This window comes from Cricetulus griseus, chromosome 2 (assembly GCF_003668045.3).
Source record: "Cricetulus griseus strain 17A/GY chromosome 2, alternate assembly CriGri-PICRH-1.0, whole genome shotgun sequence".
NCBI classification, from domain to species: Eukaryota; Metazoa; Chordata; class Mammalia; order Rodentia; family Cricetidae; genus Cricetulus; species Cricetulus griseus.
Genome location: NC_048595.1, coordinates 216,345,967 through 216,358,487, shown reverse-complemented (window position 1 = coordinate 216,358,487; position 12,521 = coordinate 216,345,967). Strand labels below are relative to the sequence as shown.

Sequence of the window (12,521 nt, the reverse complement as noted above, 5' to 3'; positions counted from 1 at the left end):
CTACCAGAGAATTTTTTTAACTGCTATGGGGTCTTCCTTGTTGGCTCATAGCCCAATGCAGTGATATTTGCTAATGCACTATATCTAAACCTGGGCAGTCAGATGTCAACCAGTATGAAATAAAATCAATGCAACATGTCTATCATATAAAATCAAAGATTAAAATGTATGGAAACTGGAAAAGATGCATAGAAATCAGTAAGGAAAAAAATCCCAAAAATTCAACTGCACTCATCCAGCATAGCAGGCTGTTTTCCTTTGATTTAGATCACTTTGTTGTGTGGATCTGGCTGGTCAAATGACCAGTTAGGATTATTTCATAGGGCGAATGTTCCATTGCTCTAATCTCACTAGACAAGGTTCATATTTGTGTAGGTTACTTATTCTCCCTTTGTTGACTAAGTCAATAATCAGAATCAGCAGGTTTGGAGTCAGATTGGCAGGGATCAGCAGCCTGGCTTAGGAAGAGGGAGTATAAAAGCCCCTCCACCTGGGAGCAGCCTTCACAGAGGTCCACTGGCTCCTAGCAGGATGGCGTCCCCTCATCTGTTCCTCCTTTGCCTCGCTGGACTGGCATTTATGTCCGAGGCTGGCCCTTCGGTAAGTGATCCCATGGAAGACTTTCCAGACATGGTGGGTGCATCTTAGATAAAGGAGAGGTGGCTTCCTCCAGCTTTGGCAACTAGTTGGTGTTATTAGGACACGGGTGCTCAGTGACTGTTTCCCAATCAACTCCAAAGAGAAGATCTGGGGTTTAGACCCTTGGCTCTTTCTCCTGTTGTGTTGGTGCAGTGAGTCTGTAATGCTCGGTATCTTGATGTCCTTAGATAATAAAAATATGAAATGAACATGGAAATAAAGACAGAAAAATCCTGTGTATGTAGCTTAGTGGTTCAGTGTATGTCTAGCAAGTGAAAAGCCCAGGGTTCAAGCTCCATCATCAGTGGGGCTGTTAATACTGAATTCTCATAAAATCTATTTAACATATTGGTTAGAAATTATATTTACTATACCTATTGTGTAAGGTTATATTTTGGTTTCTCAGCTAATTAAAATGTATTATTGATCATTATTTGGGGGGGAGAGCAACACTCTATTCTAATATCTGATGAAGTCTCTAGAAGACTGAATTAATACAATTAAGTGGGTCAGGAAATATGCGGTTGTTATGTTACAACTAGAGAGAATTACTATAGCAACAGCTGATTAAAATGATCTCAAGGAAAAGACCATTTTGGCCTTTTGTACCATGCACCTTCTCAGTGGCTCCATTCAGATGGAGAGGTGAACAAAGCAAGCAATGGCTCCCAGAGGGCCCATTTTCCCTTTGAAAATTCATTAACCATGTCCCTGGTGCAAGCAGTGTGTCTGGAGGCAGAAACTGTTCTTGCTTAGGAAACAGCGCTGCCTGTGTTATACTGAGTAAAGGAGCTCATTAATTGTCAACACTTACGTTATCATAATGGGATCAGCATGTACTTTTGGTTTTGTTCCAGATTCCAACACCAGAAAGAACAAGCCTTTCACTCCGATCAATTTCACTGACATCTCTCTTGTCTTCCCTATACCCAGGGCACTGGGGAATCCAGGTGTCCTTTGATGGTCAAAGTCCTGGATGCTGTCCGAGGCAGCCCTGCTGTGGATGTGGCTGTGCAAGTGTTCAAAAAGACTGCTCAGGGAACCTGGGAGCCATTCGCCTCCGGGTAAGCATGAAGAGCACCCTGCCACAGGATTGGGTCTATCTTTCCATTCACCCTTCTGCTCGCTGGAGACTGACACACACAGCATACCAGCTCTAGGGCTGAGAGAGATGTCTCAGTGGCTAAGAGCACTTATTGCTCTTGTAGAGGACACAGGTTTGGCTCCCAGCACCAAAGTGGCTGCTCAGAACCATCTGTAACTCCAGTTTCTGGGGAACCAGCACTCTCTTCTAACCACCATGCCTGTGTTGCCCAAATGCACACACAGGCAAAATATCATACACATAAAATAGAAGGAAATGTTAGAGGGTTAAGGTGCAGGCAGAGAGAGACCTTTTCTTAAGACAGTGCCTTCCCGCTCTGCTTAGCTGTGCCTGACCAGTCTAGGACTGAAGGGACTATAAAGGAGAGTCAGTACTCCCCTGCTTCAGGACTTTACCTTTTTCATCACAGTCCTCTTGAAGAAGGTGATGAACATTATAATCTCTAGGGACAGGGAGATGGCTCAGTCAGTGAAATCTCTGCTCTGAAGACTGGGGGCTTGAGTGTGAATCCACAGACTCTGTGTAAGAGCCCAACATGGTAGTGCATGCTCGTAACACCATCCTGGTGGTGAGGGCTTAGAAACAGGACGACCCTGGAGTTCACTGGTCAACCAGCCTCGATGAATGTGTAGGTTCGTGTTTGGTGACCCTGTCTCAAAAAAAAAAAAAAAAAGACAGGTATAGAATAATTGAGGAAGACATCCAGCTTTGAGTTGAGATGGTGCAAATGTGCACACACATACACACTGCAAAAATAATATACACAATCACACAATACACATGCATGTATGCAGAGAGAGATTGTGTGTGTGTGTGTGAGAGAGAGAGAGAGAGAGAGAGAGAGAGTGAGAGAGAGAGAGAGAAAATTATAGACTCCATGGGCACAATGAGTCATATGACAACATATGACAACATATATAAAACCACATGGGTAATTTCAGGAGTTTTGAGATTCCCTGGCACCCATGGGTATTGCTCAAGAGTTGAGTCCTTGTCTTAGGATCTTAGGAAGGATGCACACCTGTGCTGATTTATTACTGAAAGGAAAGAAACTGGTGAAGCACCCTCCTGGATCTTACCGATGTTAACCAGAAGCAGGGGCTTTTAAATGTGCAATCAGAACAGAGTAGCTCTCTGCAAGTCTAGCAGCCACCGTGCTTAATAAGAAACACATCAACAGAGATCTGCAAGGCAAAACCCAGGGGATGATCAATATTACAATCACCCACGAGCATGTCAAAATGACTTCCCACCTGTGCTGGCCACATAACAATTTGTGTGTGTGTGCGGTTTTTTTTGTTTGTTTGTTTGTTTTGTTGTTGTTTTAACCACCACAAGAATCTCCAAGAAATTAACAATGAGCCTGAACAAATGAACCAAAAGAAAAAGCAGCTAAGATACCCTTAGCACCTAGAAGAATGTCTAAGCTCTTACATCTCCTGAGTAAAGACTGTATATTAAGCTTTAATTGAACAACAAGAACCACTAATGTTCATCAGCAACCATTGGGAAGACCATTTTCTTTGGTTTGGTTCTAACTGAGTTTCTACTTGTTAATTTCATAATGATTACGTAAGTGTCCAGCACAGCATGACACTTAGGGGAAACTAAGTTGCAATACAATCGATGCCCAAGTAGTCAGACTTTCCTGTGACTCTTCTTTCTTGTACACACACCAAAAGGGAGATGGAGAGATGGAGACAGGCATGGTCAGAGTCACTAAAGACAATTGCTAGTTTATCTGTCTTGGTTGTAATTAAATGAGGCACAATTTCTAACATTTCCATTAGGAACTGGTGCCTATGTGGACACAAAAGTCACTTGGTATTCTTGTTGGCAAAGAGTTGCCAAGAAGATTAACTTTATAAAAGGAGAAAGTCGGTTAACCTCTTCTTTGTTTATTAGGGTTTCTACTCTGACAAACGACACTACCTCCAGAGGTTACCCTTGTGCCATGGGACACAAGCCTGTCACTCTGCTGTCACAGAGTTAGAGCAACTTTCAGGGACTGTCACGAACTTTCATCAAGTCATTAACCCTGAATGCTTTTGTGTGTGTGTGTGTGTGTGTGTGTGTGTGTGTGTGTTGATTTCAGGGGTATACAAATGTCAGGACAGAACTTTATCACTGAGCAACACCCCTGGGCTTTAAGGCTTTTCTTTCTTTTAAAAATTCCAATTAATTAATTTTGAGACAGTGTCCTATCTGGTCCAGAACTCATTATGTAAATCAAATTGCCCTCAAACCTGTAGCAATCCTCCTGCCTCTATCCCCAGAACACTAGGGTAATAGGTGGCCCCATATGCCTGGATTAAGACTTTGAAGGTAAATGCCTGGATTAAGACTTTGAAGGTAAACATTTTACTGTATTTTATCCTCATAAGATAAGACTCTACGATGAGTTGCACATAAGGTTTCCATGAATTCCTTGCCATTTTATCACAAACATAAGAATTTCCTCCCTCTTGATTCAGTTGCTGGAAAAAATACACAAATATATATATATGTATATATATATATATATATGTATGTATATATATGCACACCTACACACATATGCATACATGCATATATATCACAACCACATATACACACATGTCTGTGTGTGGTAGCCCCTCTTTTCCCCTAACTCCACCTGGACTTTTGTGCCTTCCAGGAAGACAGCTGAATCTGGAGAACTGCACGGGCTCACCACAGATGAGAAGTTCGTAGAAGGGGTGTACAGGGTGGAACTGGACACCAAATCCTACTGGAAGGCCCTCGGCATTTCCCCGTTCCATGAATACGCAGAGGTGAGTGGACACACTGAGTTGTTGGGGTTTGTTCTCAGTCTCAGGAAATGTACTTTGTTCTTGGGCACAAGAAGAAAGCAGGGCCTGTTTCCCATCCTACAGCCAAAATGAAGCAAACCTTCTGTGTTTGTCAAAAACTCTTTCAGCAACACAGACCTGCTTGCACTACTTACAGTCAGCTAGTTACATTTATATGAATATTTATTTCTCTGTTGAAGGAATATTAATGTTTACCTTTGAGGCAGCCTTGGGATGCCATTAAGGACATTTCATAGCCAAAAAGAGGGTTCCCTGTGTTATTTCTCTAAATTCTGGCATTTTCTTTATTTCAGAATGCATCTAGTGCTCCAGAGGTTTGGGTAAACAATTCCTGATAATGCACAGAATGACAACACATTCAAAATTGTAACAGCTAAATAGCTAAATCTCCCAGTACACAGCACATGGCAAAAGGGCTTTCTGTATCAAAACTGTTACATCCTTAGACCAGTCTTTGGAGGGCTAGCCTTGTCTTACACCCACTTTTACCAATGAAGAAGCCGAGGGAAGTTAAGTACCTCATCAAGGTCACATGGCTAGCACATGTAAGCAAGTGAAGGCACAGGGACATCCACTGGAGGCCAGGTGGGAGTTGGGCTCTGTGTTGGCTGATGTACCTTCTATGCCTCAGTCAACTTCTCTAAGAAACTGAGCTAAATCAAAACACAAAGCCAACAAGCAAAGCCATATTAGTGACCTTCACTTCGCCCTGGCTTCAGTCTCCCTAGCTCTTCAGTCACTTCACACAGGCGGCTGTCATGGAAATAGAATCCAGGCCTTTTGGTCAGAACTGAGATAATGAATTCCATCAAAAATAGCTCTGCATGTGACCTGGTTTGCTGTCTGTTGCTATGATAAATCCCACGACTGAAAGCAAGTTGGGGAGGGAAGGGTTTGTTTCATCTTACAGTTTACAGTTCATCATGGAGCAAAGCAGGGAAGAACCTGGAAGTAGGGACTGAAGCAGAGACCAGAAAGGAAACCTGTTTCCTGCCTTGCTTAACTACCTTTCTGATACAGCCCAGGTCTATGTGTCCACTGCCCACAATAGGCTGGGCCCTCCTGCGTCAGTCATTAATCAAAATAAATGTCCACAGACTAGCCTGCAGGCCAATCTGATGGAGGCAATTCTTCAATAGAGAGACCCTATTCCCAGGTTACTCTAGTTGGTATCAGGTTGACAAAATGTAACCAGTGAAGTATGACAGGGAACCACTCTCTGTGGCCTGGCCATGGATGAGTCCTTAAGTTTTTTTCAGCAGACTCTGTTACCAGACAAACCAGAGGAGCCTATTGGACTCTTGGGTTCACAGTTGCTCAGAGTCTTCCATCTACTAAGACAAAATCTAACTACTACTCACTGGGCACCAACACACTAGTAGGATGGAGCACGTGCAGGATTAGCCAGACACCAGACAGGCCACTGCCCCTGCTCACTAGATTAGTTGCCCTTACACCCTTGTCTGCTCCAGGTCTCAGCCCACTGGGTCTAGTAGCCCACTAGTGTACAAGCTACACTACTTGTAGGGTTCACACATAACATGTTACTCCTGTTTGAATACTTGATGCCCTTTCAGAATTCAATACATTTTTATTTTGTTTTGGCCTTTTCTGAGAAAAGGTCTCTTGTAGGCCAGAGACCTCAAATGAGATACACAGTTGAGGATGACCTTGAACTCCTAGTCTTTCCATCTCTACCTCCCAACTGCTAGGATAGCAGGCATGAACTAGCACAGCTGTATCACTCTGTGCTGGAGCTCTAAACCCAAAGCTCAATGATGCCCAAGCAAGTACTCTACCAACCAAATCACACTCCCAGTCCATCACTCAACAAACATTTCAAAACTGAAAACCTACCTTGAGCAAAATGCTAGAGATACAGAGGTAACACCAAGCATCCACGCTCATATCACTTGTTGATGTGAACCCCTCAGTGGATCAGGAGACGGTTTGGCACACTGGAGCTGAAGATGGTGACAAGTGGGGTGTGAGTCCTTCCTCCTCCAGTGCTGGCAGGTGAACAGTGCTTGTTGCTGAGGTCCTCTTGGCTGTCTCCTCCTCTGATGAACTTCCCCTAAAGAGCTGCAGTCTTTCAGTGCTGGCCACTGCCTCCAGCCAGAGTCCCAGAGGATCTGATCACACACACCAAGGAAAATTAGGAAATGTGCTTTGAAACTGATAGGTTTCTTGGCTTTGTGAATTTTTTATACATGGTCCTGTGCATATGTGGGTTGGGGAGCACAAATGCATGTGTGTGTGTGTGCATGTTGAGGCTACAGGACAACCTTAGATGTCATTCTCAGGAACCCTGTCTATACCCTGCCACACACATAAACTTTGGGACAGGGTCTCTCATTAACCTAAATATCACCAATTAGGCTAGACTGACTGGCCAATGAGCCCCGGGGCTATCTCTACCTTCCTAGCTCGAGGATTACAGATACAATCTACCACACCCCAATTTTTTTACATGGATTCTGGGGATCAAATTCTTCATGCTTACAAGGCAATAACTTTACTGACTGAGCTTTCTTTATTAGTGGATTCTATTTTGTTTTGTTTTCTGAAATAGGTATTCTCTGTGCATCCCTTGCTATCCTGAAACTCTCTCTGTAGACCAGGCTAGCCTTGAACTCACTGAGATCCGCCTGCCTCCCAAGTGCTGGGATTAAAGGTGTGCACAACTACCCTCTGGAGTTTGATAGATTTTTTTTTCAAAAATTGCATAATATCCCTTTTTCACTTTTGAGGAAGAAACAAATGAGACTAGATAACAATGTGACAGAAGAAAAGAAACTTCACAGAGTGGGTTAATGGCACATACCTGAACTCTAATGTTGGGAGGCTAAGACACAATGATCAGTAGTTACTGGCCAGCTGAGGTCAGGGGCTAGGCTTGTAACTCAGTGCCAGAGAACTTGCCTGGGATTCACAAAATTTGATCCATAGCACTATAAATAATAATAAATAAATAAAACAGAGAGTTTGAAATGAGTCTCCCTTCCATCTATCTGGATGCTATTTTGGGGTTAGTTTGTTTAACTCTTTCATCCAACCTTTCTTTGACCTGCACTCGGAAATAAAAAGTGTTTATTCTAAGTGTGTTCAAAGCTCCATCCAAAACTTACACAAAATGAGTAAAATTACACATACCTTCTCTGTCCACCATTCCTTCTAGATGTGTCTCACTCCCTGGCACCTGGGTTGTTGCTGCCCCTGTGTCTCAGTAGTGGCTCAAGATGTGGCTACTTAATCAGAAAATCCACATTTTGTCCAGAGACCTTCCTTTGTTCAAATTCCTGCTGATGTCACCAGCCACACACCGCTTGTGTTGTGGAGAGAAGCCTGTGATGCCTTCCCCCACCCCCTCATCCTTGCTACTTACCGGAAAGCATACACTTTCTCATATTAGAAAGTGCAAAGGGCAGTGGAAGAGAAATCCCTGGAGCCCTCCTTCCTGGCGGGGCTGTCACTATAGGAGCACAGGCAGACACCAGCATGCAGGTCTGTAGGAGAAGGCTTCCTGCCAGCATTCTAGGTTGGGAAGTCTGTGGTGGGATGACAACCACTGTTCCCTTCTAGTCTTTTTTCTGTTGCTATTTCCCTTCTCCCTACTTTCCTCTGAACCCAAGAACGTGAACAATAGCCCTCTGACTCTGTGTCTCAGCTTGGTCTGGCCAGGACTGGTCATAAACATGCACAGAGAGGCCTCCTGCAATTCTCCAGGAGCTGCACAAGGCTCCCAAGACTTTACGAGGCAGCATATTTGATTTTCTTCTAATTATTCATCCCCCTCAAAAATAAGGTAGTAAAATTAACATTATCAATTCAGCATTTAACTTCCAGGAAATGCATTGACTATGGCTCCTGCCTCTGGGCTCTGTTTGAAGCAACTTTCTCTCCTTTATCCCAGGTGGTTTTCACAGCCAATGACTCTGGCCATCGCCACTACACCATTGCGGCCCTCCTCAGCCCATACTCCTACAGCACCACTGCTGTCGTCAGCAATCCCAAGGTGTGAGGTACCTGGCCCAGGAGGATCTTGCCAATGCAGTAGCAGCCCATTTGCACTGAAACAGTGTTCTTGTTCTATAAACTGTGTTAGCAACTTGGAAAGATGCAGTGAAACAGTCCTATTAAACCACTTGTCATTTCATTCGAGCTTTGTTTCTTTTTTTATTCCCTCATTTTTCTCCCACTGTCCCTAAACCCTAAATCTTATAACATCACTAAAGAATTCTAGAAAAAATTGTAACCAGAACTTTTTTTAAGGAAGGAAAGATCTTTATGGCTCATGGTTTAAAAGGATCCTGTCCATCAGGGGAGCTCATTGTTGCTCATGGAGACAGATCAGGAAGCAGAGTGGGTCAACCTTCCACAGCTTTACAAGCAAAGCGCATGCCAAGGAAGGTCTGCAGACATTAATAGCACACAGTCTGAAGGTCTGCAGACACACAGTATGTTTCCTGAGCACTCTCAAAGCCCTGGGTTCTATCCCAACACTGAAAAGCAAGCCAAAATGCTGAAAATAAACTGTTTTCCCATGCACTTTAGTGAACAGACAGACAGACTCTAAAGGACTAGTTCTTCGGGCATTTTTGTTAAGTGCTCTACTCATTTGGGTTCTGTCACAGTTCCTCTGCACAAGAATGGGCCTATCAGGAGTCAGGCATGATGGAGGTGGGGTTCAGGGTCCTACCCCTTGCTGGTGAACTATTTACTACTGACAGATTCAGGGAGAGGGGAGTCTTCTGTCATGCATTCACCAGTGACCCCACAGGCTCCAATAGACATTAAGCTAAGGTGAATAAACAAAACCAAACCAAAATTCATGAATCTGGGGAAAAGGTTGGTGGCAAAATGGGGAGGGTTTGATAGGGGTGGGGAGACAAGGGAGGGCAGGGAAGAGAGCATCAGAACACATTGTATACATGTATGAAACTGGAGAAAACAAAATTAATCACTAAAACATTTTTAGAGAATAAGTCCCAAAGGGACACACTTGTAGTAACTCAGCCCCTCTAATCCACTTTAGACCACATCTACCTGACAATCAGGTAAGAAACAAACAGAACCCAGCTCTCAGGAGACAGGAGGAGGCAGGAGAATGTCTGAAACCAGTCTGGTCAACAAAGAGTGTTCTAGACCATCCAGGACAACATAGAGAGACCCTGTCTAACAACAATGTAGTCTATCCCAAGCCCATGTTTAACATACACACCAAGGGATGAGCACAGTAACATAGGCAAAAAACAAACAAACAAACAAACAAAAAACACAACCAGATTTGTCATCAAAGAAAACAAGTTCAATTTTAACCACAGAGTTTAATGTCATTAGACCAGTTTTTAAACTCTAAAGTTGATGGTATGTGCACATGCATAAACAAGGGGTGAAGGCGTCTCTCAAAAAAAAAAAAAAAAGGTCATAAATATTCAAGTTCTACCTACAACGTATGACAGCACCTGTCAAACAAGAAGACCAAGGGTATTGTGGCCTCAAGCTGTATTGTATCCACCAAGAGCTTGTACAGAGGCATAATTATGTCTCCCCAAACCTTCATCTCACAGGAAATTTCTTCCTTTACTTCACAGTTCAGAAAACATATGCATCCCTAAACTCCATTAGTTTTCCTTCCTGCCTTTCAAAATGGAAATAAGCTTAGAATCAATTCCATTTCCCCAGCTCTCCATTCTCTCTGGTTGGACCTGCCCCAGTTAATCTTAAGCCAAAGCAGATGGTAATTTGTCTTTGGCAAACCCAAGGAAATACTCAAGGTCCATTCGGGAACTTCTGTGTGCAAGGAGATGTGTTGTTTACAGGCTTCCTTAAATAAATCCTAGGTATGAGCTTCCTGCCTCAGGTTCTGTAGTCAACCACTTGCTGTTGCAACACTTATTCACTACCGAGAAGTTAGAGATGATAGACATGGGTACGAGGTATAATGGGAGAGAAGGGCAAAACTGAGACTACAAGGTGAACCCAGAAGAGCTGTGTGCATGAGAATTTGTGCTGGGCTGTAAGGACAACACGGTTCACTTTCTCAGGAAAGTGCATTTGGAAATCACATTAGATATGTTTCCCAATCTCTGGAAAATAACGCCTACCACATCGGGTGTAATAAATGTTTGAGCACCATGAAGTAGCATCCCTTTCAAATATGTGGAATGAATTAATGAACAAAACAACAAACAAATGTATGAAAGAATTGGTTCCAGGTGGGCGAATTGGAGCTTTCTACCTCCTGTGACTGACCAGTTGGGTTTTCTCTCCAACATACACCTGGGAGAGATGGAACCATGGAAACATGAGAAATCTTCTACCTCTTCTGGGTAACCTGTTTTATGTACCAGGGCCAGTTTCTATATTCCTAGAGTGACTTCAAGTACTTAAAATATGTTTAGAAACTGTCTATGGAAAATGTCCCTTCTGACTAGAGCCAGGACAAAAGAGTAGGAGTTTCTTCTTTCAAAAGGACAACAACAGATCATGGAAAGGTTTTGAGTCAGGTGCTTCAAAAACAGAGTCTTTCTGCTGCCCCAAGCCTAACTAAATAGAGAAGAACCATGAGAAGGGAACCCAGAGAGTGAGGCCGGAGTCCCACTGAGGTCATTGGAACTTGCCCAGGGAGTAGGGAAAACTCAGATGTAATTGCTATAGAAAAATGGAAAGGAAGGAAAGGTGGAGAGACAGCTACACTAGTAAAGTCCTTGCCATGCAATCATAAGGACCTAAGATTGGATGCCAAGAATCCACATAAAAAGCTGGATGCGGTAATGTATGCCTATAATCCTGATGTTGGGGAGGTGGAGATTGGAGAATGCCAGAAACTCTTTAGCTAGCTAGTCTTGTCAAATCAGTGAACTCTAGCTTCATGGAGAGACCCTGTCTCAAAAAATAAGGGGCTAGTGAGAGAGGAAGACACTTATCATGTACCTCTGAAACATATGAAGACATACACATGCATATACAATACACACACATACTCAGGGGGGGGCACTGGGAAAGTAGAAGAAAGGCAGGAAGATGAGAAGACAGGCCATCTGGAAAGCCAGTCATCATTGTCATAAAATATTTTAAATCTTAGAGTAGCAAAATAGAAAACCGTGTTCTGATCTCCTGGGGACTATGAACCTCATGGAGATAGGCCAATTGCTAAATCCTTTGAAGCTACAAGGAGCCACTAAGCAAGTAAATAGCAAAACCCAGCAATGAAAAGGAAGTGAAATAGTGTAGGGCCAAGGACTTGAGATGGAGACTGACAATATTCACAGAAATGTGGCACTTTGGCTATTAGAACCTGGGACATGTCCTATTGAGGAAAGGAATCTGGAGAACTTTGGTAAGAAAGTAAAAATCCAGGGCAATGGGGAATCCAGTAAAGGTAAGGAGAGTGATGATTAATCAGGGCTTTCTGAAGCTCAACCTGAGGCTGAGGGGCTGGACCAAGTGCTGAAAGCCTGGAATAACTGCCCAGTGGAGAGACAGCAACTCTGCTCATATTGATCAGATGTAGGGAAGACAGTAGGACTATGAGTTCCAGTCTAGCCTGGGCTACATAACAAGACAAAGAATGGAAGGGAGGGGGAGGGAGAGTAGGAAGGGTAGGGAGGAAGGAAGAAAGGAAGGAAGGAAGGAAGGAAGGAAGGAAGGAAGGAAGGAAGGAAGGAAGGAAGGAAGGAAGATTTTCTATTTCTTATCTAATAAAAAGTAAAGGAAGTAATTTGAACAGCTTGAAAGTGTCCTCCCTGGTTCCATGATTCCTGTTCAATTTGTTCCTCAGTGGGATTGTAATTATAATGCTTTAGCTTCAGGGCATAGAGTGAAATTACATCCACTTCTAGTAATGACTTTTAAAAGAATCTTTTAGATTAGTAGCTACTAAAAACTCATTATTAACAAATAATTACTTAATTATTTCCTCCAGTTTGCCCTAATAGTCCTTT

At 43.2% G+C, this 12,521-nt stretch overlaps 1 protein-coding gene across 1 annotated transcript; it reads left to right on the top strand.

Moving 5' to 3' along the window:
* The first annotated feature begins 531 nt into the window (after positions 1 to 531).
* On the top strand, positions 532 to 8,596 carry Ttr (transthyretin). Its single transcript, XM_027400540.2, has 4 exons — positions 532 to 600; positions 1,573 to 1,703; positions 4,401 to 4,536; positions 8,489 to 8,596. The coding sequence occupies exons 1-4, from the start codon at positions 532 to 534 to the stop codon at positions 8,594 to 8,596; spliced, it is 444 nt and encodes a 147-aa protein (XP_027256341.1).
* Positions 8,597 to 12,521: the final 3,925 nt, after the last annotated feature.